Source organism: Rousettus aegyptiacus, unplaced genomic scaffold, assembly GCF_014176215.1.
Source record: "Rousettus aegyptiacus isolate mRouAeg1 unplaced genomic scaffold, mRouAeg1.p scaffold_m13_p_10, whole genome shotgun sequence".
Classification (NCBI taxonomy): domain Eukaryota; kingdom Metazoa; phylum Chordata; class Mammalia; order Chiroptera; family Pteropodidae; genus Rousettus; species Rousettus aegyptiacus.
This window is the reverse complement of record NW_023416285.1, coordinates 3,686,756-3,714,616: the sequence shown is the minus strand read 5'-3', so window position 1 is coordinate 3,714,616 and position 27,861 is coordinate 3,686,756. Positions and strand designations below refer to the sequence as shown.

Genomic DNA, 27,861 nt, shown 5'->3' with positions numbered 1-27,861 from the left:
AATAAATAAAAAAGTGACCCAGTTATTTAAAGATAAATACCCACGCTGTCTGGTTCAACGTGTGTTAAAGACTCAGCAACATATTCACACCTTCAATACTGTTATGTTTTCATCTAGACTTGAAGACACTTTAATGAAGTAAGAGACTCTGTATAATACTCCTTTAAATCTGATTTAAGCTTCGAGTCTGCTTATGTTATTGCGGGCAAATAGATCTAATCAGTGGTTCAAGACATTTACTTGGGAAAATGGAAGAGGAAGAAGAAAAGACAGCAAGTTCATGTTCCTAACCATAATGGGAGGAGCTGAAGATACTGCCAATTCCTACAGATGGATGGGAAAAGTGGCCTGATTAAAAGTAACATGCCAGAAACTGACCAAAATGCGGGGGAGCAACTAACAGCATTCCAGAACTTCAGGAATGATTCTGGGGAAGAAAAACTTAGGGAAAAATAAAAATGAAGATGAAAAAGAAGAAGAAAGAAGGGAAAGTTGTATGCTATAAGATATTAAGAACGGTTTAAAAAGATGTTAAATGTGGAAGAAACAGAAAAGTACATCAAAGTCAGAGGCAAAATTAACAGCCATTAGAAAAAAATACTCCCATAAGCTGGAAAACATTCAGGAAGTCGGATACCTGCACGGATGCACTGGAACCACCGGAGTTTTCAGAAGAGTCGATTACTGAAGTCCGAATAAACTAATTTCAGATTTCAGATTAACTGGCCAGTGGTATGTGAGCTCAGAGACACAGACAGATGCACACTGCAGGGCACACAGATGTGTTTATTGGTTCCTGTGTTTATTTATTAAATACTTTATATTTTATAGCACTTCCTATGTGCCAAGCACTTGCAAAGTGCTTTACTCAATTAATCTTCCAAAAGCAGGTACTGCTTTATTCCCATTACAGGTCAGGAAGTGAGGTTAAGTGATTTGCCCACAAGTCACACACTAGTAGTAGCAGAGCCCAGAGTCCCTGCCACAAACCATCCCAGGTGACATCACCTTTATCAAGGTAACATGAGATCAATTATTTGGAAGGACCCCTACGTCTAACTTCTCCACTGCCCCTTTCTCTGACTCCTTATCCTCCGTCTCTCGAACGCTGCTGCCCAGGCACAGCTCTGAGGCCTCTTCTCACTTGAAATTTCCCTGGGCGAACCTCACTCCTTCCTACACGCTGCTGTCTCCCCGCCTTCATCTCTAGTTCAGAAACCTTTCCTGAGATCCATTTCTGTATTTACAACTGCCTGATGAACACGTGTCCCTTGGGGGTTCAGCAACCACCTCAACACAAAACCAAACTGACCCTGACCGCCCCCCTGGTCCCCCACAACTGAAACCTCGACGTCATCTAGAATCACTGATACTCATCTCCTACACTCAGAAAGTCTCAGATGCTATCAAACACGTCACGAATCCGCCCTCTGTCCTGATGGTCACTGGCTGAGCTCAGGCCTTCACTGCGTCTCCGTCAGACCTGATGACTGCAACGGCCCCTCCTGCTGCCAGTCCTTCCCACTCTGCTGACCCCGCCGATGGCCAGCAGGACGATCTCGATCCTGACAGTCCGCTGTGGAAATCTCTATGGGTCACACGGCGTTCGGGAGACGGCCTTCCTGCCCCACCCAGGGAAGGCCCCTGTACCCTTGAGAGCTCGGCTCAAACCCCTCTCCCGTGAAGCCCTCCCTGGAGGCGCCTCCCACGCCCCTCCCACTGAGCGCCTCCTGACTGTGACCACACTGGCTTTGACAACGGCACTATTACAGCAGGCTCCGGATTTGCCTGTTTGTCTTTCCACCAGCCTAGGAGTTTCTCCCGGTCAGGGGCTGTTGCACTCATATTCGCCCACCCAGCCCTGCTGCATGCCTGGCCCACACCGGATGCTCCGGATGCTCGATAAACAGAGAACAGGCGAGTGAAGACCCCGTCCTCAGAGACACCCGCAGTGCAAAGCGGTATTGACGACCTGCCACGGCGGAGGACAGTTTTGGGAGCGCTGTTCATCTACCGCCGGCCACCACATCCACGGCTCCGCTCCCCGGGAACAGCGTCCCGGACTTCCTTCGGAGGCCACTCTGCCTCTTCTCGTCCACGCGCACTGCACGGAAGCGACGCCGCGCCAGCCGCAGAGCTGGGTCCTCCGAAGGCCAGGCCGAGCCGCGCACCCTTTCCCTCTGGAGGCAGGGGCGCACTTAGGGACAGGCCCGGGCCTCGATCTGAGCCAGTGGGAATGACCGATGCCGAGATTCCGGTGGGGGCCACAGACAGGATCTTGCTCTGGCTGCGGCGGTGGGAAGGTCAGGTCTGCGTGGGCGGCGTGGCCGCCACGAAGTAAGAACCTGCAGGTGCCGCAAGGGGGCGCTAACACCGCGAAGGCGCAACGGGGGGAGCAAGAAAACCTGGCCTCCGGGGACACTGCCCACTGGCTCCAGCCATGCCAGAGGCTGTCATGCCACTGGTCCTTTTCAGTGGTATGACACTATTCAAGCCCATTTGCATTGGTTCCCTGTAACCTGTAATCCTAAGACTCCTGATGCAGCAAGTTAGTGTTGGCGGGAAGAAAACCAAGCTACATATTTAAAGAGATGCACACAAAAAAAGAGAAACAAAACAAAGAGAGGTGAGAGTGGACAAGTTCAATCTGATAGGCAATGGGAAAAAACGGCACGGGGCCTCCGACGCCAAGTAAGAGGGTGAGAGCCACGCGGCCGTCCGGGCCAGCCGGCGCTGAGCGGGTGCGGGGGCGCCCGGCGGTACGTGCGTAAAGAATAAAGTTTTATAAAGAGCCAGAAAAAGAAATAAAAAATAACGAATGCTGATTTTTGAAAAGGCTTTATTTAGAAAAATAAGGGCTTTGGGATAATTTAATCTGGAAAAAGCAAGTCCTAGAGGCAATTTACCTTGTCGAAGAGTTATTTACAAGGAGGTGACTGAACAGGCCTCCTCCGACTTCCCGGGGGAGAGTGAGCGGGAGCCGGTTTCCCTTTGGCTGAGGCCGAGCAGGCGGGAGGACGAAGCGCTGGGGGGGGAGCTGCGGGCGACGGCAAAGGGCCCTGGAGGCCGGGTCCGTCCGGCCTCCGGAGGACGGGCGGTCACCGCACTGAGTCTCGGCTTTGGGCCGAACTGGGAAGCGGACGTTTGAGAACGCCTCCCAGTCACGTGCTCGCGTGCCATGCACTCGGGCCCTGCCGCGCGGCGGGGACAGACGTGATTAACGCGTAGCGACGGGCCCGTCCCAGGGCTGCCGCGTGAGCTGCAAGAGCCACCGAGGGGGGCACAGGCAGCATCGAACCCGAGGCCTGCCTCTCCCTTTCCAGCCCCGCGCTCAGAAGTAAATGCGGTCTGGCAGGGCACACGACGGCACGTGTAACGCTGAGCGACACTGCATCGTCAGATGACAGCACGACACCACAGCGCAGACGGAATGCCCTGCGCAGGGAGCAAGACAGCAGCAGTGATCCGGGACCGGGGACGGGGATAAGACGGGCTGTGCCTGGGGAGGAGGCGAGAATCTGAGGCAGCGAAGGAGAGCGACATGCAGACGACAGACACAGCCGGCGCCAGGCGAGGAGGCTCTGAGCGGAGCGGCTCTCGGAGCCCCGGGATGGCCGAGGAGTGTGGATGCAGCGGGGCTGGCCTTATAAGGCCCTCTGAACTCAGCCGAGGAGCGGGCGTTCGTGGTGCGGGGACGAGCAGCACTGGACACGCTCGCTTCTGAGCAGAGAGCCCTGCCGAAGGCGGCGCCTTCTGCACAGGGGCTTGGCTTGGGGGTGGGGCGGGCTGGGGGTCGCCGAGCCCAGACTCAAGGCGATGAGGGTTGAGAGAGGGAGCACGAGGCACTGATTCACTTCATTCACTCGCCGTAGCTGGACGGGGAGGTCAGGAGGAGGGAGACAGACGACCGAGCAAATGGCGCTGGGAGTGGGTGCGAGGCCGGTCGCTCTGATTCCTAGCACTTTATTTACGTAAGCCGGAACAGCAACAGAATGTCAGAATGTAAACAGAAACACCTGTCATCCCCAAATATCACTTCATACTGATTTTTGCGGACTGATGGGTCATGGAAAAGTAGAGAAGCAAATATGCCTATACTGACCGAACTGTACCAGTAATGAGTATAAAAAAGACTTTAAAAAAAAAAAAAGGTGGTCTTTTTCAGACTGAAATGTTTCCAGATTTCATCCTTTGACACACTGAGATATAGTCACAGATTTCTCACTTACCCACAGATAGGTATTTAGAAGTTTTCAGAAAATTCATCACCTCTCCTCGATATCTCTTTTTTTTATTTCCTTTCCTTAATTTAATTTTGATTTAACTTCCTCTTGTCACTGCTTGCTTACAAATCACGGCCTCTATGTCTGGAGTCAATTAGGGCTATAAAGTACCCCACCACGCCTTCATCTGGGGACCCATTTATATGTATTTTCTTATTTCAAGAGGTAGAACTAAAAGCCTGTAGCTCCGAAAGTTTCCAATCAACCATCACATTCTATTTTTTGGAAAAGTATGCTTCTCTCTACAGCTAAGAAAAAGACATCAAGCTCCATAGTTTGCAAGAATATTTCCTTTCCACCTGTATAAAGATGAATTGTGCTTTGGGAATTCATTTGCAAAAAAATGGGTGAGTGTGTGTAATACATGCTTAATAGCAATAACATTAAAAAATCTTTCTACATTAAAATTAAATGTAATTTCCTCATTACTTTAATGGACTCCCTTGGAGCCGAAATATTTAACCAGTCTCTTCACATCAAGTATTCATTATATAATTCCCTCTTAATATTAGGTATATTAGGTATGTAAACTGTCCACTGACAGAATAAAAACACACATTTCCACTGAAACAAAAACAGGAGAGAGACAAGGTAGTTTGATTCAGAATCTGATAATGGGTTACAGATTCCACTCCAGTGCAGATTTATAGTCGAAAATGCCACAAGAGCCATTTACCACCCCTGACCTTTCAGGTCACATGTGCAAGAGAAGCACGAACCGCCACACCACTGAGAGCGAACTGGTGCGCGCCTGCAGTCCTTGACTTGTCCCAGGTGCGATGCTGAGCGGGAACGGGGGAGAAGGAAATGCACCTCCACGGGACGCCTGACACACACACGGGAAAACTGGAGGGCAGGTGGGCAGACACCCACCCAAGTCACGGCCCGTGAATGCAAAGCGTCTACCCAGTTCCCAAACCAGCGCCTCTCTTCCAGCCCTTCCATCTCCTGCTTGAGCCTCCCGTGGGCTGAACCCAAGCAGAAGTCAGAGAGCAAGGAAGCCCAGCCACGCACTCCACAAAGATCCGCCTCCTGGGGCAAGGGCAGAGGGGACAGGGCCCGAGTAGATGGGGAGGGCCCCACTGCCTCCTTCTCACACTCCTCCCAGCTAAACCGAGCTCTCCTCGGTGGGGCTCCCCGTCCCGTGCCTTCCCACCCGCGGAGGCTCAGGTGTCCTCTCCTGCTCCTTCTCTCCTCCACTTCCACAGGCGGAAAATCTGTGAGGCCCACCTAAATGTCGCCTCTTCCACGAAGTCTCCCTCAGCCTTACCCAGAACTGATGTCTCTCAATTCTCAAGCTTCTTCTTTTGGAGGTTTCTATAACTACATATGGGCATGCCTAATACTTAGGAATTTACTTATCATTACCCCACATGAATATTTTTATATATGTCTGCTTACTTACTGTAAGTTTCCCATCGGAATATAAGCTTCATGAAAGCACAGTTTTCGGCTGCCCACGAGGCAAAAACAGTGCATAGTCTACAGCAGAGGCTCAATAAGTATTTATTGAACAAATAAATGAAAGAATGAACGAACGCCCCCTTCTAGACCGTAAGTGCACTGACGGCCGGATGAAAGTCTCACTCATCCTTCTACCCTGAAGAGCAAGCTAAGTGCCTTCCGCACTCATTGGTGGTTGCCACTTAATGAGTACCTGGAATGCACAAGATAAATGCTAGCGGCTTCACATGCAACATCTCAGTCAATCCCACAGCCGCCTGAAAGCTGGAAGGCAGGCCATGCCTTCAGGAACGGGCCCGGATGTCCCCCGCCTGCTGGGAGAACTGCCTGCGGATGGCTCACAAACTACGCCCTAAAGAATTACACTTTTTCAAATGTCTGTAACATATGAGTTGGGTCTCCTTCCTTCTCATAATTTTACTAAAACCACAAATCTTCCTATTTTTCCCCCAAAGCGTACCTCAACATTACCTGTAAGAAATGCTTAAAATACATTAACTATTAAAATACAGAAAAATATCTGTATAAAAAGGCAACTGTTGATTTAAAAAAATATAAGTTTGGTTTGGAGGCAGCTTATTTCCCTAAAAGCCAGCCAGGCGCTTTCCAGCGTGTGTGATTTACGTGCCACAATGCACTGCTCAAGGCCGGCACCCAGCACACGCACAGGCGTCCGAAGGGCCCGGCGAGTGGCCGCCGTCCTGGGCACACGGCGCACTCCCCTTGCTGTGATGTCAGCCCGCGCAGGGCACGTAACCCTCTGAACCTCGGTCTCTCCCTGAGTAAAGGACCCTAACTTGCAAGGATAGTCAACTAAATTATAAAGCTGTTCGCAAGCGCCAGAGTAGGTGCTCAACAAGTGGTAGCTATTATTATCGTTTATTATTTTTCGGAATGACAACCAGAAAGCTAAACACCAATGCAACATTTGTGGATGATTTTCTTGTACAGGCTAAGAAAGTCCGAACAGAAAGTCCAGCTGAGTTACAGGAAAATTACTCCATTTCAAAAGTTTTCACCTAGGACTTCCTTTAAATAGGGACCCCCCCTCCATTGTGCACTTAATATATAAACCGATATTGCTTACTCATGACATTTTTCCAATCAAAAGTATTAATTCTCCATTTCCTACTGCAGCATCTCAATAAAAACTCGTCTTGTGTGAGTTTTCATTGTTTTGTTCTGTTTTCATTTCAAAAGTATGTGCTCATTAAAGAAATCCAGGATGACAGAAACAGAAAAATAAATCAGCCACAGTCCCATGACCCAGGAATAGCCATTGTTAATATTTTGGTGTATTCCCTTCTAATCATTATTTCCATGATTAGAGTTTGATTTTCTATACATAGTTTTAATTATACCTGGTTTGGGTAGTAATTTTTTTAACCTAACATAATATAAGCAATTATTCTCATGACATGACATACTCATCAGTATGCCATATTCACCTAATAATTTCTCTGTACTTGGGAATAATGCTGCAATATGTCTATGTAAAGTACTTTTAATAGCTGCCATCCCTGTCATCATCGAAATCTTCACTTCATTAAGACCACTGCTGCTAATATTTAAACTCAGAAAGACCTCCCACTTCCAGAAGATAGGTCAATATTCACATGCATCCTCTTTAGTTTTGCTTTTACAATGAAATCTTTAGTTCGCCTAAAAATTTTTATCAATATATGTATGGTAAGTGATAATCTTAACAAAAAAACTCAACCCTTTTCTTCAAAGTACTACCAATTATCCCAAATCATCACTGAGTAAACTTTTTCTACCGATTGATAATTCATTCTTTGTCAAGATAAACGTCACACACACACACACACACACGCACACACACCCTGGCCTAATCAGCTCTACTGATTGATCCATATACACATGTATTTTGGCTTTGAAATGTTTTTAAGGCTAGTACCCTCACCCAAATACACACATCCTTTCACTTTTTTCCAAAAATTGATTAGCTATTTTCGCACATCTTTTTTCCCCAGACGAATTTCAGAACTACTTTCTGATTCCTCTCAAAAAAGTTCTGCTGAAGTTCTGATTAAAGCTGCACTAAATCTACAAATTAATTGAGGAATATCTGGTGTCTTTACAACGCATTTCCTTCCCTTCCAGGTATACAACACGTGTCTCTGTGTATTCGAGTCTTCCATATCTCTCTACAAAATTTTCAAGTTTTCTTTAAATGGGACATTTGCATTTCTTACTAAGGTTATTTCTAGAAATGCTTTCTGTTCCTCCTGTAAATGTATTCATTAGCTCGTAAGTGGTCACTGCGTAGCCACTGGCTTTGTACATTTATTGTGGACGACAGCTCTGGAGGCCTTCTGTGATCTGCAGGCCATAAAGCACAGCCCCAAGTCCATTTCACGCTGCTGAGCAAGCAGCGCCGCTGGCCGGGTCAGCCGGCCTCCTACTGTCACTGAAATGCACCGCTACGCGCATGCGCCACCCACCCCACCCCGTTGTACCCCCATACTTAAGACCCTGCTCTCACCAACAAGCTTTCCTGATGAGTCGACCCCTAGTCATCACCTCTTTTCTACACGTCTCCAGTGCTGGGAACAAGTTCCAACACATTTAACACTCTGCAAAACTTCTGGGCTATTTTCCTTTTATCAATATTAGGACGTCCAATTATTTCATGTTTCAGAAAAAAATAAAAATAAAAAAAGAGCAAGGTGAATTTATATATTTTTGCCTTTTTAAGAGATTATAAACTTGACAAATTTGGTAAAAATGCACAGTTCAGTTAAATCAGTGATAAACTGACACGCAGCCTAAATATCTTTCAATAGGGGTTCATGTAAATAAGTTATGTAATATTACTTTTAATGGCTATAGAGCCAAATTGGTGACACAGAACAATATATATTGACATGAAAAATGCCCTAATACATTGTTAAGTAAAAAAAGGCAAGGAAAGAAAGCGGGGCTGCATAACAGAATTAAAGATTCTGTTTTTAACAGAAAAAATGTCTGGAAAGATATATACCAACATTCTAACAGTGGCCAGTGGTACTATACGGAAACTTTATTTTCTTTATTCTGCTTAATCAGCTCTTACTACTTTTATAATCAGATTTCAACTTCAAAAACATGTCCCACTGATATGAGTCTATTATGATAACACATAATCACTATTGAAAATATATATATTTGTGGAAACATACCAAATAACAATTTTGAAATTCAAACTCATTTTTTCATCCAGGTGAGAAAGGTAACTTAAGGGGAAAAACAGCACAAGGCATTGGATAGTTATTGTGGCAATAAGCACTTAAAACTATATCCTGGGACTTTCAGAAAGATGAGTACTGGATCATGGACTCTTATTGAAAAGGTCCTTAAGGATTATAGAGCCAAAGCCCCTCATTAAACAAACAAACAAACAAACAAACAAACAAAAAGAGAAAAAAGAACCAAAACAAAAAGGAGATTTGGTGAGTTCTCCAAGATCACAGAGTTAAATAATGGCAAATCCAAAAGTATTTGTAATTCAAACTTAGACTTTTTAATTCCTTTCTCAATTTCCTCAAGTCGAGATCTGCTGCTGTCTGTCACTTCTCTTTAGACTAGCAGGCAAATGTTCATTTTATCAGGGTTTTCTTATCATCTGTTTAAAAGTAAACAGGAATCTATACAATAATGAGAAATGAAGACTCTTGGTTAAACATAGTTTACAAGCTCCATAAGAAAGTTTTGACAAATAGGCATGTGCTAGACTGTGACATGTAGGAGCTGGCAAACTCTAATATTTACAGACTTTGAGAACCTGAAAGTCAAGAAGAAAAAAGGACTATTGAGTTTAAAATTACAACTGTGCTGCAAGCATTTCGCATCTGAGTTACATGAGTTCATTTGACATACTTTCATTCCTCTGGCTTATTCACTTTCTTTAAGAGAAGTTCCTAAGGGGCCTCTTTTTAAGTTAACTTTAAACCTAATATGTTTTAAACATATTAAGTTTTTCATAATGCAAGGCAGTAATTAACCACTGCAGACGTCACTGCTACTTTGCCCACCAGAGGGAGCCCACGTGGATTTCCTAGTGAAGAAAAACTCACACATCAGGTTTGTATGAATTCTAGAATGCTATTATTCATAGTATAATACTGTAAAATCACTTAATAATATTTCTATCCCCCAAAGAGAGAAAAGTTAAATGAAATCAGGTATGTAAAGTCCTTAACAGAGTTCCTGACCTATAGCAGAAGTTCAAAAATAGACTGATTTTCCAAAATTTGTATTCTCCCGAGTATTACGGTGTTCAGAGTAAATGAACCAACTGCTATTCCGACATTTACACAAGTTGAGGTGAGCTCAGCTGCTACCTGTCCTCATAAATGTAGACAAATCTGGTCCTCAAGCTTCGAGGCAGAACCAGACCCTGGACAGGAAAAATTTATTTAAAATATCACCCCAAGGAGACCCGCTCCGGCAGCCCTACCCTAGTGGGGGGCTGTGCTCCAGCCCAGTCTGGCTCAGCCCCATCGTCCCCCACTCCGACCGTCGCCCAGGCCGCTTCCAGAGAGGAGCTCCCCGCAGTCACCCTGCAGCTGCTCTAGGGGCCTTGACACACTCTGCCCTCCGCCGGGGAAGGACTCATCCCTCCCTCTGCGCAACGGTTCTCGTCCTTCGAGGTCCAATGTGACTGTCACTTTCTCTCTGAGGTTTCCACTGATTCTCCATCCAGGAGATTTAGTTATCCTTTACCCACAGTTTCAAAGAGCCAGGACGTGTGTCTCACAGTTTTGTGTGTCGTCATGATGCCCGACGCATCAGGTGTTCAATGCTTATGAGATGATGGAATAAATTATTGAATATAATTTCAGAGCTGCAATCTTAATAAATCCTGGGAATTCCGAAGCGCAGTCCATCCACACAAAGGGCTCACTACCAACAGCACTGAGTGCCGCTTACGGCTCACACTCGGTTACTAAGAGCCATAGAAACAGCATCGCGGAGCTGAAAGAGGCCTTGCACAACGTTGTCACGGGCTTTAGCCCGCTTCTCTGAGCCCTAAGGCTGCTTCCCAAGGGGGTCCTCAAGGGGAAGGGGGGGAAGCCTGGCTAATGAACATCTCTTCCCAGACCCCACCCCAGCCTTAGCCAAAGCTGCTTCTTCTTTCATTGGCAAAAAAGTTTTCTGCATTAATAATAATAAATATAGGCTTCGACATGCTCCTGCTCTGTTTGAAGCCTGTAGCCTAAACCTACAGTTTCCTGACCTGTTCTTGTCCTGTTTGTCCCCGTCGCCTGGCCTTCTGGCTCCTCACTGGTCCCTGGTACCTATTGCCTGATATGCCTCTTCGAACCACGCTCCCTCAACTGAAACCCCGTTTAAGGAGGATTTATTCAATTTCCAGGTACTCGGGATAATAACCCCGGTGGTCCCAGCTCGACCTTTAGGTTCCAAAGTTGGTGAAAAGGTCAAGCTATGTCCCCGAGGGAAACCGAGGCCACGTGGAATCAATGCTGAGAGTGCTGAGGCGTCACTCAGCCGTCCCGAGTTGCTGTGCTGCTTATGCGTCTGCTCCTGCACTAGACTCAGGCAGGAACCAAATCTTAACAACAAAACAACAAATTTAACGAAATAAAAGCTGCTGTTTCTCTAACATTTACTCCAGACACAGCGCTAAGTATAAATGTATTTCTGTAATATTGAGGAACCATGTTAGGGTCACACATCCCTAGAACTGGAAATAGCCCTGGGCAGAGATCAACCAGCTCCAAAACTGAAGGCAAAGCGTCTGAGCACCCGCGTCCCTGCACAGTTCTGGAACCCACCGGTCTAGTGGTAACCAACACAAAGTCTTGTTTTCACGAAGCATGTATTCCTGTGGATGAACAATAAATAAATGGATACATGATATATTAGATAATGAAAAGAATAAAACAGAGTAAGGGACAGAAAAAGGCTGATACTTTGTACAGGGCAGTTTAAGGAAGGTCTCACTGAAGCAACTTGTGAGCAGAAACCTGAAGACCGAACCACGTGGAGTCTGGGAGAAAAGCGTTCCAGGTAGAAGAAACAGTGAATGCAAAGGCCCTGAGGCAGCAACGTGAGGAGCGCCTGTGAGAAAGGCAAAGAGGCGAGGGCGTGGAAAGAGAGGTGAGGTCAGAGCGAAGCGGGAACCAGATCGTCTGGCTTTGAGTCACTGTCAGAACTCTGAATGTCAGCCAGGAACTCAAGATAATCAATTCTTAATAAAATGACATTCGGCTTTCACAAAAAAGCAACATATAATAAACAAAGAAAACCTCACCTGTATGCTAATCTGAAAATAGATTCCCCAAAGTATCTTTGACAAAAAAATCACTGCAGCCGTCTGACCTATGCTCTCAGTTTCACCAGTGTGGACACTGAGGCCCAGAGCGATCACGTGGCCTGCTCGCCTAAGGGCAGGCCCGGGGCTACCGCACTGAGAGTCCTGTGCTTTTCACTGGCCCCTGCTGCCCCAGGACAGGTTGGCTGCTTCGAGGGGTCCCGCTTTCCTGCATGGTGCTTTCCCTGGCCCCTGCAACCTTGAGAAGTCAGTAAGGAAACGAAGGGCCACCACTAGGAGGTCCCTCCAGATACATTCCCACACCTGAAGTCTGTCATTACCAATTCCCAGTTCCAGTTCTCAGTCCCCACAGCGTTGAAGAGCCGCCAGGTAAGATGAAGGCATGGCCAGCACCGCGCTAGGCACCGCAAAGAACACCCCTCACTCCACACTCCAAGATGTGGCAGTGCCTTTTCCAAGGTTCTGGTAGGGCGAGCCACCTGCTGCAGAGGACATAGGACTTGGCCACTTGAAGAACCTCATCTCTGAGGCCATAATGAGGGCTCAAGATCCCAACAGAAACTAGAGCCCTCTCCTGGGGTTTCATGGGTAAGAGAAAGAAGCTCCATCCTGTGTTTCCCAGAGATAAAACCCAAGACCTTTCCATTTTGCTCAGGCTAAGTTACATTACTAGGGAACTGTTATTTGCAACTAAAAGAAATCATGCTTGTACAGGTATTTTTATACCTTTTCTCACTTTGTCTGAGTAACAACCTCATGACGCTATTACTCACTCTGTTTTAGAAGTGAGAAAACTGAGGTTAAGTAACTTCCCCAAATTCATACAGTGAGAGGCAATCGAATTCATAAAGAGGCAATCAAATTCAGGTCTTTCTACTCTAAATCCCATTCTGTCTCCAGTTATGAATTTAGTGATAACTCAAGAAGAAGAAACTCACTGCCATTTAAAATCCAAAGAATTTTTGGTTTAAAATTATAGTGTAAATTAAAGGTAGGAGGCTGGGAGGTGGGCGTAATAAATAGCATTAAACTGAGGGCGAAGAACCTGGTTTCTACCTCTTGCTCTGCCCTATGACCTCAGCTATTAGGACTCCGGGCAAGTCATTTCACTCACTTGGGTGTTAGTTTTCTCACCTATAAAATGAGAAGCCTAAACAGCATGAACTTAAGATCCTTTTAAGTACATAAAAAAAAAAAAAAACCCATGGTTCAGCTTTAGTCATACGGGTTCTATTTTTACTACACATCAGGTAAGATGTCAAGCAGATTTCAACTTGAATGTCAGGCCCAACAACTGTTAATGGTCACCTGGCCACAGAGTTGCAAGGGACTCTGTGCTATACACGTCTGCTGGGAAATGAGCACTGGCTGCTACGGTCACAGGGAGGAAGAAAGAGGAATAGCTGTATGCTTGCCACACATTTGCCATCACTGATCAAGAGTTTCGCCTTTACAGAGGAATGCTGCTGTCTCTACTACTGCTGCCATAGGTACCTGCACAAGATTTTCACTAACTCCACACATTTACTTGGATCCCGTTTGCAAGCAAGGAATGAAAGTATAAGAAAAAGAAGTGGTGTAGGGAATATAGTTTGGCACCAATGATGAAAATAAGTCTAAAAAGCCTACGTGAGGTTGGGGTAGGGTATCAAGGGAAATAATAATGATCAGAATGGTTCTTTATTATATATACATAGTCTCACAAGATGCAAATAATTCAGTTATCAGTTAAGTAGGGTGTTATCATACCCATTTTACAGAAAGGGACAATGAGACTAAGGTAACAGGACTTGCCCACGTCTCTACTTCTAAGTAGCAGCACCCAGATTTAAATCCAAGCTATCTAAACCAGCGATCCCCAACCCCGAGGCTACAGACCCATACCGGTCCATGGCCTGTTAGGAACTGGGCCGCACAGCAGGAGGTGAGCGGCGGGTGAGCGAGAGAAGCATCACCTGTGTTTGCGGCCGCTCCCCAGCGCTAGCATCACCCCCTCAGCTCCACCTAGGATCCTCAGGCATTAGGTTCTCATAGAAACCCCAGGCCCTGGTGCAACAAAGGTTGGGACGGCTGCTCAAACTGCAACTCACTAACCCATGCATACATACATTATTAAAAAATGAGTGTCTGCAAAATATCAGGCATTGGACTGCGTGCCAAACACAAGTGGATTTACCGTGAAATTAAAGAAGTTTAAGCATCAGGGCCCCTCACCTGCACCTCCCAAAGCTCTGAATCATCGTGATTTTGTATTTTCATTTCTTAAAGAGAACAGACAGAATTGTATAAGCTTCTAGTTCCACAAAAACAATATTCACCCTTGGTGCCAAAGGTACAAAAGTAAACAAGAGAAACACCTCTCCTTATAGTTTCCTCACTCCTTACAGAGTTTAGTGGGGGAAGATAACCATTTGTTCATGTTTTCATTCAACAAACACATACCAAGCGATGCTGAGTCAGGAACTGGCGATTCTGAGGCCAAGCCAACACTGTTCCTGCCCTTAAGGATAAAGTCCCTGCTTTCCTGAATGAAAGCCTGCTGTGTTCAGGAAACAAAGTAAGTTTAGATGACTGTGACGCAGAGCGTTTGTGAAAGATTATCTTAAACCAGTCGCAAGATGTACTGTTCCCTAATCTATTGCAGGAGACAAGAAGGAAGAGGTCCGCTCAACATGCCCTTTGAAAATGCTGGGGGCGGAGAGCAGGAAGTGTAGGAGCACGAAACAAGTAAACAGAACAGGCAAACACACGGTGGTCAGTCCTGCGACAGGAGAGCAAAGGTCTGTGAGGGCTGTGGGGAAATTCCCCCGGCGTTCAAGTCTGCTGTGACGGTGAACTCGTTACCTTAAAAGCAGCCCATGCACTCTGCGAACTGAGAGTTCCAAGCATCTCTCCCCCCAAGAGAAATGTGCTTCCTAGAGTTCCCCAATATTCGTCCCCGTTCCTCGAAATAAGTCTGCTCCTTTCCCAGGACAGCTGTCGGCGCTCTGGGACCAACTCCCCCGTCCCCGCTTCAGACCACTTTTCTCCAGGCGCTCCCTTGACGCAATGCCCATGGGACAAGGTCTGGTCTGGGGTCTGCTCGCGGGCCGCCCCTACTCGCCAGCCCACCGTTTCCATAGCAACCAGCTCACCACTTCGCGCGCCCGGCTCGAGAAGTCGCCCTTGGGCCGGGGGCTCCGGCGGAACAACTCGTCGCGGCTGCCATCAACCCCGCCGCCCACCGCCACTCCCAGCGCTTTGTTGCGCGTCTTCACGGTCTTGACGCTGGCCCGGAACAGCAGCGTGATGTCCACCGCCATGGCGACCTGCACCTCCTGCCCCCGACCCCGCGGAGCCGGCCCACGTCAGCGCTCAGCGACCACTGCGCGAGCCCGGCCGCTGGAGGACCGTTCCGGGTCTGCACTCCTCCGCCCGCCAACAGCGACGCGAGAAAAAAGGTTCCGGCCTCCGCGGGGTTACCACGGCGAGAGGAAAAAGGTTCCGGCTTCCGCCCGCGCGCTTGACGCGTCCCGCGGCGCGCAGAGCCGCGCCCTTCTCTCCTCCCGGCAAGCCTGGTCCGGCTTGGCGGCAAAGGGAGGTCCCTGAGCCCCGAGGCCCCCTGAGTCCGCTTGGGGCGTGTGCGCCCTGGCAGCCAGACAATGAGGAAGCCTAAAGTCTCCGGAGCCCTTCTCTTTGGCTCCCGCAATGAGCCCGGGCACGCGGGTTGTGGGGGACCAGAAGCGACCCGGCCTGACCTCTAACCTCAAGGATTCGCCTTGTGCGGAACTGAAGCTCGCACCGTGCGGGGCGGTGACAATCTGGGTTCACTAAGTGCTAGGGCAGAGCAGGTGTGCATGGCACGAAGCTAGAGAGAGGCCAGAGGCCTTTCGTTTTCAGCTTTCAGCCTCAGGAAGCCAGTACCTTCCTCGGGGCGTTACTGTGGGAATTAAACGAGACAGCACGTGTAAAGTATCTTGGCGTGGCTTGGCTCCTAGTGACCAGTACCAATTAGTTGCCATTGTCAATAATACCACTGTCATCATTTGCGGTAGGGAAGAGCTCTGTAGAGAAGGCATCACTGTTAGAGAAGGCAGGCTTGAAGGATGACTGCGAATTTATCAGATGGAGACTAGGGCGGATGAGTGTCCCCAGTTTCTGTTCATTCTTGATGTATAGTTTTCAAACATACTCTCTTAAGTCATAGTTGTTTACATTGACTGCACGTTAGCGAGCTCTTACATTTTGGTTCAAGATTCAGATTTAATTCACGATCTCGTTGATTTTGTCGAGTTTGTTTTCTTATTTAAAATAGGACGCACAAATAGGATGTATATTAAAAGAGTGGTTGTCAGAGTGATCAGCAAAATAAAAAAGTATTCTCATAATCCTAAAATAATATGTAACTTCACTCTTTCTCTCGTGAGTTGCACAGAGTTGAATTTTCCCGAGGCTGTGTGACTTGTGCTATGATCAAACACTGCATGCAGGACAGCTGCCTTCTATTAAGTCAGAGTTTAAAGAGATTTGCAAAAAGGTAAAATGATGCCATTCTAAGTTTTGTTTGTTTTGAAAATGTATTTTTTTCACAAGAAGATACCATTTATGTTAACAGGTAGTAGACTTATTTTTGTTTTAAGTGAGTGAATATATAACATTTTCTTTTTCATGCCTAATATGGTAAATACAAATAGATAAAAGTCATGTGCACAAAAGTTATTTAGGATCCTCAATAATTTTCGAGGGTAAAGGAGTTCCAGGAGCAAAAGTTTGAGACTCATTGTGTTAAATACATTTATCTATAGGTCCAGAAAGGACATAATATACTTGAAAGGAAGAGGGAAAATGTTACTTAAAACCCAAACTATAACCACTTCGGCCTTCCTGTATGAGGAAAATAAGTTTCTATACAGCTTTCTTCTGCTTACAGAGTAAGAGAAAATGAGAAGTTACAAAATCTCTGCCAATGCTTCTGTATTGCATAAGCGGTCCTTTGTTTTATTGAGGCATTAATGAGTCTTTGGCTAAGCAAAGGTAAGCCTGGGGCAGAGTGAAAGAGAGTTAAATTGCTCTGCATAATATAGTGAATGAGATTGAATTAAAGGTTAGAGGGGGAAACCAGAACCCCGGGAGGAGGCCAGGGAAGGAGAGAGGAATCCGTTGGGAGGGATGTTTGAATGGGAGTGGCTACGCGGAAACTTCAGTGTGTGTGTTTGGTGCGTTTGGCCTTTGGGGGTAAGAGGGTGGGAACAAAGGTCTAAGTTTTCTGCCTGGATCTGCGGAGCGGAGAAGATCGTGGAGGTGAGACCCAAGTGAGCGCAAAATATCAGACTCTAAAGGCACAAGTGACCACAAGTATATAGTCTTCCTAGAGAAGTCACTGAGGAGGCCATTAGTTTTCCCACAGGCTATGGGGTATGAGAGTTTGATTTTTAATAATTTTTTACTTTATTTTACTCTTTTAACCTCAGAGCAAGGAAACTTCAGTTGACAGTGGGCTGATAACTACTCGAAACCCCGTAAAGCTGAGAGGGGAGATGGATAAAAAGGAAGAACAGTGCTGAGATGCTCCAAACTGCCCAGTTTGGTGCAGAATATAAATTATGTTTCATAAATAACAATGTTTCATTCACTAGGCCTGGTGCTCTTCCCTTGAAAAAGAGTAAGTCATATTGAAGTTCCCAAATACAGCATCCTACAAGTATAGCCTCTGTACAATCAGGACAGATGCAGACAGCTCGGAATCATTTGGCGGAAGTCCTTAAATGCAGCCTCCACCAAAAAGAGGGTATAGTGCACATCCAGTTGCCCAACCCATGACAGGTGTGAGCTGTGAGTGAGAAATAGTTTTCTATTATCAGCCACTGAAGATGTTCTCATTGTCACATCCCTTAGGTTGGTTTTCTAGCCCTACTTCCTTTGGGAAAGATGGTATAAGCAGGCTGCATGGAAGGTGCCCAGTGCCTAGAAGTAGGATTTCTTGTGGGGTGGCATGAGGAGACCAGCATTTCCTGGGCCCGTGGAATCATGAACTTGCCACAATAACATAGTAACTGGAGACGGTCCTTTTTCAGATGTCAGTGAGAGGCAGTGACTGGGTGAGCCATCTGCCCTGGGGACTTGTACTTCACTTCAGAGGGGAGCTGGAAACTAGAATGCTATCAGACCTCTCTCCATTTCTCTCTGCCCCTCTCTTCCTCTATATAATTAACTTTACAAACCAGCTTTCTCTGCTTCCCGTTCACATGGCTAAACACAGGCCACCGGCAGCCCCTGAGTTTATATGTTAGGCTTCTAGTCACAGCTGCGTCAATTCCAAGCCCACATTCTGAGCATGCAGAAAAAATTGGCCCAGCTTGGGACAGACGTCTGTCCCTGGTCCAATCAGCTATGGCTTAGCATCCAGTCATACGGTTCAGACGTGGCTGTCAGGACACACTGCTGGGTGGGAGCTTTAGGCCCGTGTTAGTCTCCTGTGCCTGCTGTGTGGCTGCTGTAACAAAGTAGCGCAGACTTAGTGGCTGAAAACAATCCCCGTTTGCTCTCTTACAGATCTAGAGGTCAAAATTCCAAAACAGATCTCTGGGCTAAAATCAAGGTGCGGGCAGGGCCAACTTCCTTTCTGAAAGCTCTGGGGGAGAATCCATTTTTTCACCTTCTCCAGCTTCTAGACGCTGCCCACATTCTTTGGCTTGTGGCCCCTTCTTCTACCTTCAAAGCCAGCAGTGGCAGGTTGAGTCCTTATAACCTATCACTATGACACCTATACTCCTCACTCTTCCACATTTAAGAACCTTGTGGTGACATGGGGCCCACCCAGGTAATCCAGGTGCTCTCCCTATCTGAAGGCCAGCGGATTAACGACTTTAATTCATCGGCCACCTCAGTTCCCCCTTGCCACGTAGCCTAACATGTTCACACGTTCCAGGCGTTAGGATTTGGACATCTTTTGGGGGCCGTTGTTCCACCTGCCACAGGTAGTAGGTCCAACAGGTGGGGTGATTGTGAACTGAGCAGAGCCCTGCCGCGCCTTCCTGGATGAGCAGGAGGCTTCCACGCACCCAAAGTGCAGGCCAACGTTCCTCTGAAATCTTCACGCCCTTTCTACCTCTCTTAAGAAACAGTCCCACTTTGCGTAACCCACCTTAAAGGACACAGCTTGCAGCACAGCCATCAACAGTTCCCAAAGTTCAAGTCCTCACTCGCCCTTAACCCCCCAAAGGTTTGGAAGCCGGTGCCACTTCTCCCCAGCGCTCACTCCGTCCACCCCAGGAGTTTCATAAATCACCTCATAAAAACTCATTTACGGGTTTCCCTGACATAATGGCAGAAAGCAACCGCTCAACACGCACTCGGAAACTCCCTGCAGGAAAGACGGGCAGCGTTTTGTGGGCACGGCGTCTGGCTTTCCAGCCCGGGTCCCCGCCACCTTCTCCTGTGACAGCGTCTTCCACAGTGAAGATGGCCGAATCCTCTGCTTTTTATTGAGTTGGATGGCAAATCACAGAATAAATACTTTCCTTGGTACCTTAAAAGGATTTAATAGGAAAATATTTTTCCTACATCCTGTTTCAAGGGGAAAATGTGATTTTAGGGGACATTTTATAGTTCACAACAGGATATTGAAGGGCATTTGGTTTTGCTTAGTTTATTATGACTTTCTCCAGCATGAAGTGTGTGTGTGTGTGTGTGTGTGTGTGTGTATGTGTGTGTGCGTGTGTGTGTGTGTGTGTGTGTGCGCTCGTGATTATTTAGATAAGTCCCATTAGGTGGATAGCCATAGAATTATGGAAATTTTGGACAAGAAAAGGCCTCAAATATCTGGGCCGACGTCCCTCACATTTCAGATGAGCAGACCAGTGACATGTCCAAGGTCACACGTCGCGTTAGTGGAGGAAACGGGACTGCGCTCTTTATCTTCCCACCGTTCGGTGTCCTCTGACCAGTTGGTGTTTGGTTTGCGTTTGCGTTGTGCAGGGGGCGTGGCCTGCATCCAAAGGGCCCATATGCACCTGTAAGTACTTTCGAATTTGAGGATTGGGGTAATTAGTGTGGATCTGTGTGTGTCGCATCCGTCCTTCCACCTATCCAGCCATTCGGTCGTAATCCAAACTCATGTCGAGTGTCTATGCTCGGTAAGTGGCACTGTGCTAGGTGCTGAAAATACAAAAATGGACCCGAAGTCCCACCTGGGAACAGGTCAAGGACTAAGGGGGCAGACAAGTGTATTCACAGGTAATTACAATTAAACGTAATAGGTGCGATAGTGGAGTCTGTTGTTTTCAGATGACGTGTCTAAGGAATGAAATTTAAAGGAAGTTTTATGTATCCCCCACCTACTCTCAGTGGATAGGAAAGATCAGCATGAATTAGGAGGGGGCCTCAACTCCAGAAATACGGTTGCAGAGGGGGTATTCTTCCGGTGCTTTCTGTCCGTTTCAGTCATCCCTATCTTGATGGGAGGCAGGTACCAGGCTGAGGCCTGGCATCGTGGCAAGAGCTTGGGCTCCAAGTCAGACAGCCCTGAGTTCAAATCCCAGTCACTTATTCACAGTGAGATCTTTAGAAGGTATCTCTTCATCTGTGAATTGAAGATAAAAGTATCTCTCCAACAGGGTTGTATTAGACTGAGATTATCTACAGAAAGTGTATGTAGCCGCATCTGGCACAGAGCTAGTACTAAACGTACAGCAACTGTGGTGTGAGGATGTAGAGGGTGACCGCAGACAGGTCAGCTTCACAGCCGGAGGCGCCGGAGAGTCTTCTTCCAGTATTGGAAGGAGCTTTGGCTTAAACTGGGTCCCTGCACTACCCAGCAGATGTGTGGTGGTCAAGACCGGGGGCTGAGACAGAGGCCTGGGGTAATGTTGGCATTAGAGGAAGCACTTGGAAAGTAATCCGCTACCACGGTTTGGTTCCGCCTCGGGGGACCTTTCTGGGAGTCGGAGTATTTATTCTAGAGATGGCAAGACTTAAGGGCTAGATGAAATAAAGATCCTCAAATGCATGAACCCGTGGATGAAGAGCAGCTGTTCCCCGTTTCTGGTCTGGACAGAATGAGAGGAAGGGAGCTCCCAGCGGAGCGTGGGGGACTCAGGCGGAAACATCAGGAGGAATTGCCTGGCTGCAGGTGTTGGACTCGGGCATGAGTTACCGAGATGTTCCACGTCAGGATCGCGTCCCTCGTGGCCACAGAGCTCGACGTGTGGGAACACTGTCTGTGTATAGGGCTGGCTACACTCTCAAGCACTTTCCAAACCGGGGAGTCCACGACAGTGACGGAATCTTCCAATGCGAGGACATAGGTCTCAGCCAGCCCCAAACCACCGCCCTAGACCTTGCTGTCTCACGAGAAATGACCGGGACACTAGCCGCACGATCACCTCTGGCAGGCCGCGGTTCGAACATTCCACAAATGCCATAATTGCTTATGTAGGCTGCTGTAGCGACCACGCACCTCCCCTCTTTGAAATTTATTAAGAAATTCTCTGTAGGACTTCTTTCACCAAAAGCGCATTTAATAAAGCTTGGAATTTCCTCACGACACATTTATTCTTGTTGCTATATTTTTAGGTCTCCATTATTACTTGTCTTCACCTTTCTGCTTTGTAGGCATGAGGCCGGCCAGCACAGCAGGGTTCCAAAAGTTATCAATAACCGGGAATGGGCCACACGGCTGGAGTTCTTCCCAGCCCTCCCAGGACAGCCAAGTTTCTCCTTGTTAATCTGGAAAGCCTTTAAGCCAGCCACTGGGTTTAATAATTGTTCATTTAAAAAAAAAAAAAAAAAGCAGGCAAATTACAGCTCTAAGTTCAGAATTGAAGAATTGAACATGAAAAGTCTCGCTGTGAGCATCAGTGGGAATAGTGGGATTAGGCCACAAAAGTAGCCTCTGATGAGTTAGGTTTGGGTTTTAAATAAATTTAGAGTCGAATGGCTATAACTTGGAAGAGGTTTTTAACAAAGAACTTGTATATTGGTCGTTCAGCAGTTATCAAATATGCCACTACACACCCCTAAGGATTTTGTTGGAAATGCCTCATTTATTATAATGATATATTAATTTAATTTATAAAATCCCTGATTATACCCCGAGAACGTTCACTTGTCAGATGCCTTCATTCCGAGGCGTAATCAGGAATGAGCGCAGTCCAGCACCCCGTCCCGCTGTAGAAGGACCGGGTCACGCCGTCCATGAGCGACAGACTTGCTCTCCTCAGGTAGGTCTCCCACAGAGTCCGGGAGAGTGTGCACGTCGGCCTTTCCTTCGAGTTCCTACCCACATAGGGCTGACGGGGGAGAGGCAGCCGCTCAGCCCAGCCATCGTCCAGCCCTGCGGCCCGCATGGGACCGTCGCTCTCCGTTCCTAAGGCCGCCTTCCGGTCTACAGATGGACCTCCTCCCCTCACACCGCCTCTCTTTTCTTCCCTTCCTCCCTCCCTCCCCGACTCCTTGGTCTGTTGAAGCCCTGAGGGTCCCCCGGGGTCTGGCCCTGCCCTGGGTTGTCGTTCATCTTTGCCTCCGCAGCTCGCGAGAGGACCACAGGGGGGTCTGCGCTTCCGCGCGGGCGGCGGGCTGTGCGAGCAGCAGCCGGGCCTCGGTCATGCCTCCAGCGTGCGCGCCGCCGCCGCCGCCTCCCCGCCTCGGCTTGTGGTCGCTGTGTTGCTGCTCTTCACCTTGGAGAACGTGGGCTCCGGGACACGGAGGGCGTGAGCGGAGCGGAACAGCCACTCCCCACAGGTAGACACAGGGAGGTTTGTTTCTTGCTCGGTGGCTGGTTGACACTAACGGAGGTGGGCATGATGCAGGCGATGGGGAGGCGGCGGACGGCACCCAGGAGCTCGCTGAGAGGCACTGTCGTGAGCGCCTCGTGGGCAGTGGACCGCACAGTCCTGCGAGGGAGGTGGTCTTATCTCTCTCATTTCGGAGCTATGAGAAGTCCAGGTGCAGAGAGGTCAGGACACCTGCGTAAGGTCACACAGCCAGTCCGGGGCAGAGCAGAAGCGGAGCTCAGGCAGCCGGGCTCCGAGATCGGAAAGGCCCGCCTCAAAGGGCCAGCACGCTGGAGGCGTCTCTGGGCCAGCTGGGCAGGGGCGACCGACAGCGGCTGCACGGGCTCCAGCTGCGACACCGGAGGTGACCCTGAGACCAAGCTCAGGGGCCATCTCCCCTCTCAGGCCCCTGGCCTGGCCGGACCGCCCCACCGGGCCGCCCTTCCAGCTCCGCCTCGCCGGCCCGATCAACACCCTCCCCTTTTCTCTCTCTCACTCACTACCCCCCACACATCCTTCCACCCCGGGCATCTCCAGGCTTCCCTGACACGTCCTGGCCTCGGAGTCTCTCAGCGCCACGACTTCTGCCTCACCATCATTCGGTTGCCCACCCGCCCAGCCTCCGGCTCCCTTTCACGTCGGCGTCCCCAGCGCTCACCTGTATGCACCGCGCGCCCCTACGAGGAACCTGGTGCAGAGCCCACGGGCAGATGCAGTCACGACAGCCACCTCCGCCTTCGTTCTGCTCTCCCCGTCTCTGCTCCAGCTCCCAAGGCAAGAAAATGCGATGGCCCCGTTCAATGCAATTTACATAAAATAGTTTCCAAATTTATTAAGGGCGCAGACAGCAAAAGGAAACCCGTAATTAAGGAGTTTTCCCGCTGGCTGAAGTATCATCTTCCTGAATTGACGAGATCTGGACAAAAACTGCAGTGTAAAAGCGCGCTCTGCTTTCCCAACTTGGGGGCGCTTATCATCCTGGGCGGAGCAGGCAGCAGGGGCGGAATCGGCAGGGAAGAGTGAGAGGCAGACCTGTTGCATCAGGAGGTACTGCCAGGCTGACCCTGCAGGTACAGACAGGGGAAGAAGCCTACGCTGATACGCAGGTAGCTGTCCACCCCCTGATTTTACTGCCCATCATGCGCCTAACACTTAACCAACTCTCTATTCATCCATCCTTCAATACCTATATGCTACCTGTTTTCAAAAGCGTTCGAAAACGGTAGCCAGAGATCTGGATCCAAAAACAACCAGGGGAAAAACAGGTCAGGCAGGTAGCAGGTTATGCCTGAGGTGAGCTTCACTAGGGCCAAAGGGCACTGTCCCCTGAATAGCTTGTGACAAAGAGGGACCACTGGGTTTGGAGCCAGGCATCGCTGTTTTTGAATCCTGATGCATTCAGTTACCACCACTGACTAGCTGCTTCATCTCATTTGTCTTTAATCATCAAGGTGCCGGCAGATGAAAAATACCATTAACAACGTGCTCATTATGTGACACCCGTCATTGTGGCAGACAGCGACCGTTTCATTCATTCTCTAAGTATTTGCTATGTCAGGCACTGCTGTAGCTGCAGGAGCTATGATAGGAAAGGGCTGTCCCCACTGAAATCTCTTCATGTTCTTATGGGCCTTTGCTCATTAAAACTCCCTACCCAAGGTACAAGATAATATACAATTTTCTTAAACCTTGGAGACCAAGCAAGTAAGAGCATCGAAACTCAGAATCTCAGAGACACATGCTTTCATGAGCTCATTACAAAAAGGAACAAGAGGGTTTGCTGTTTGTTGTTTGTTTTTTAGGAAACTTATAACTGTTTATGGGAAAATAAAGTAAACACGACCTGATGTTTTAGCTTCAGGCATAATATGCCAGACATTTTTTTTTTTTTTGAAACCCACAAAGGGTCGTTTTTACTTCTACAGACTCTCCCCCGCCCCCATCTGCCTTCCTTTTCCCTCCAATGGAATAATATACACGAACTCTACCTAAGAATATTGTATGGAAAACATACCAGTGTAGAAAACATACCTCCAATGAAGTCTAAAACGTCCGGGATCCATTAGCTCATTCATTCACTCGCTCATTCAATGGGTACCGTTCCACAAGTACTATGTAAATGTCAGGGGCAGAAGGAGAAAGGCAAATGGCTCAGGCCTCAGGGACCAGAGGCTGCTACTGGGGACAGTAAACATGCTCCACGGTGAAGACTGAGGAAGTGACTGCTGAGGTGGTGGGGCCCCTCCCTGGGCGTGGGGAGCAGGCAGACGGCCTCAGGGCTCCGACGGCCCTCGCAATGGCCACTCTTCCTTTCTTCTTTCCTCCCTTTCTTCTTCTGTCCTTCCTCCCTGCCTTCTCTTAGGAAATCACTAATGAAAAAAAAAAAAAACACATGTCAGAGAGGAGACGCGGTGAGAGCGTTAATATCTAGACTTACGGAATGAGATGCTCAGACTCCGAAGTCGGCGTCTGTTCCCAGGCTCCGGTTGGATGCTCGGATCTCTCCTAGAAAGACTCCCGCAAGGGGCTGTTTTGTACTTACATACCCGCATGCAGGGAGAACTCTCTCCTTTATGGAAAAGCTCCTTCTCTTTTGGGAAGCTCCAATTTGTTGATTCGGCGAATTTTTTCGAAGACTTGAGTGTGTTCCGGGTTCTGTACCAGGCACCGGGAAGAGCAAGGCGGCCCCACGTGACCCCGGCTCTCCAGCCTTCCTGCCTTCTTTGAGCCCAGCTCTTCTGCCCTGCTTTTCCCTTGTCCCCTCTGCTCTGACGTGGCTTCTTGTTCAGTCACCATTTGCCCACGTTTCTCCCCAGCACTGAGCGCCAGACCTCAGGTGTGGTCTGATTCGTGCGCCTCTCGGGTCTCCCGTTCTGAGAACTGTGCTTGGCTTAGAGCAGCAGCTCAGAAGCTCGCGAATGTTTTTGGCAGCCACGTCCCACGCCCGCGTCACCGGAGCTGGCGGCCACCGGTGCGCTGGCCTTTTGCTGCACGCGCTGCTGTGAAGCCTCGCCTCCCCCATCACCTCCCTGTGCGGGGCGGGGCGGGACACACGTTCGGCGTCCAACACCTGCTCTTGTAAAACAGTCTTATTACATCAGTCCCCATGGTTTAGCTTCTCGAACTTTTGAATCTTGTTTCTGTTACCAGTAAAGAGAGCTGGGAAGCCCCACACCTCCCGTTAGTTAAAGCGCGTGCGCGCGCGTCCACGCCTGGGTGCCGCTCTGAGGAGCCCCGCCCATGGCTTTCTGAACACACCTCCATGAATGCATCTCATTCACACACTAATTTATTCATTCCGCAACATTTATTTAGCATCCCCTAATAAAACTTTTGTTCTTAGAGAACTTTTTGCCTAGGTATTACAAAAAAAAAAAAGGAAGCAAAGTCGTCCGTGCTGAGGAGTGTGTGACCCGGTCGTTTTCCACCTCTTCTTGCCCATCCCAGGGTGTTTGCCCGTCCATCCAAATGAAAACCTCACCGGTGAGACGGCAGACAGTAATACCGGGAGTAAGCGAAAGTTTGTGTTATAGTGTATCATCCGCTAACTGTGACAAAGAGACCTTTCGATGCACCACCTGGCCCCCTCCTCCGTTAGAGCTTCTGCAGAGAGCAGCCGTCTGCCCCCAGGATCTAGAAATACATGTTCAGGCAATCTTCACTGTGCAGTCTGCTCATCCCAGTGATCTACCAGTAAACTGCACTGAGCTCAGAAATGCTGTCACGACCTCCAGAACCCCAAGATTCCCAGATCTTTCTCCAGCTGTAAACTCACAACTTTCTCCATTGGTGTTGAAGACGATGGCAGACTTCGGTTCAAATCTGTTTCTCAAGGCAATTTCGTGCACAGACCACCTCCGAGTAGAGTAAAAACTCCAACTTACCGTGCTGCGGTGAGTGCAAATGGACTGGGGTTTGTGCCTGGAGAGTCTCGGTAGTATTAGGGTAGTAGAATGTTAGCAGACGCAGCCTTGGGGCGGGGGAATCTGAAGTGATAATAATACCACTTTTCTATAGGGTTATTACAAAGATTAAATGGTATATCGCTATAAAACGCTTAACACAGTGCCAGGCTGATAAGTGTGTGTTGCTGTTGTGTTAGGAAAGCTAACTAGTACAGAACGCATTACCTAACACAAAAGTCTCCTTATGGTAGTTTAAAAGGCGGGGGTGGGGGATGTATTTTTCTCATATAGTTTACCTTTGGCTATTGTGAATAATGCCACAATGGGTATGCAAATATCGGCTCGAGTCCCCACTTTGAATTCTTTTAGGTATATACCCAGAAGTAAAATTGCTGGATCATATAATAATTCTGTTTCCTGCCAACAGTGCCAAAGGGTTTCAGTTACTTCACATCCTTGCCAACACTTATTTTCTATTTCTTTTTTTTTTTCTTTTTTATAATAGTCCTAAATGTAGTGGGGGTTTTTTTTGTTGTTGTTGTTGTTGTTGTTTTACATACGATACACTTTACTTATTCTGATGTTTATTTTCTTCTTTTGCTAGAACTCGGGCTCATGAGGGCAAAGGTCTTTTTGTTCATTCACTGTGTCCCAGGTGCTCAGAAATAAAGGCCAGTGTGTAGAGGTGCTCAGTGCATGTTGGGAGTGGACCGACATGTAAGGCAGCTGAGGCTCTGGTGGGCCCTGCCCCAGGGCACACACCCAGTAAGAGCTGGAGGGCAGTGCTTTCTCTGCTGAGGGCTGCAGAGCGCTCTGTGCCCGACCTGGGGGTCTATGAGGAATGAGGCTCTGCCTTTGCCCCCGAGGGGCTGGTGAGGCAGATACATAGATACAAAGAGCAATAGAGTTTTCTGGGCCCCCGGGAGCCCCTGCATGGATGTGTCAGCGCTCTGCCCAGAGATCCCCGCAGACTCCTCCAACGCCCTATCCGGGCTCTGCATGCCCACCCCTCAAACGTCCGCGTGCTCTGCTCTTAAAGAATCACCACCTGCAGCCTTCTTCAGGGGACTCCCCTGCGCCGCTGGAGTCGTTTCCGCACGGGCAGTGAGAAACAACGAGCAGCGCAGAGGCGAGTTTACTGTCAGGGGCTCCCCGCTGGG

The 27,861-nt window shown here is 48.3% G+C and overlaps 1 protein-coding gene across 3 annotated transcripts in view; it reads right to left on the bottom strand.

Annotated features, from left to right (window-relative positions):
• The window catches only part of STX18 (syntaxin 18), an 89,807-nt gene extending 74,346 nt beyond the window's left edge, over positions 1–15,461 (bottom strand). The window contains exon 1 of one of the 3 annotated variants that reach the window (XM_036227495.1): positions 15,180–15,461. In XM_036227495.1, coding sequence (XP_036083388.1) covers positions 15,180–15,347 — 168 coding nt within the window. In that variant the 5' untranslated portion in view covers positions 15,348–15,461. The remainder of the gene's footprint in view (positions 1–15,179) is intronic. The other 2 variants (XM_016161217.2, XM_016161216.2) reach the window with 2 other exon arrangements.
• Positions 15,462–27,861: the final 12,400 nt, after the last annotated feature.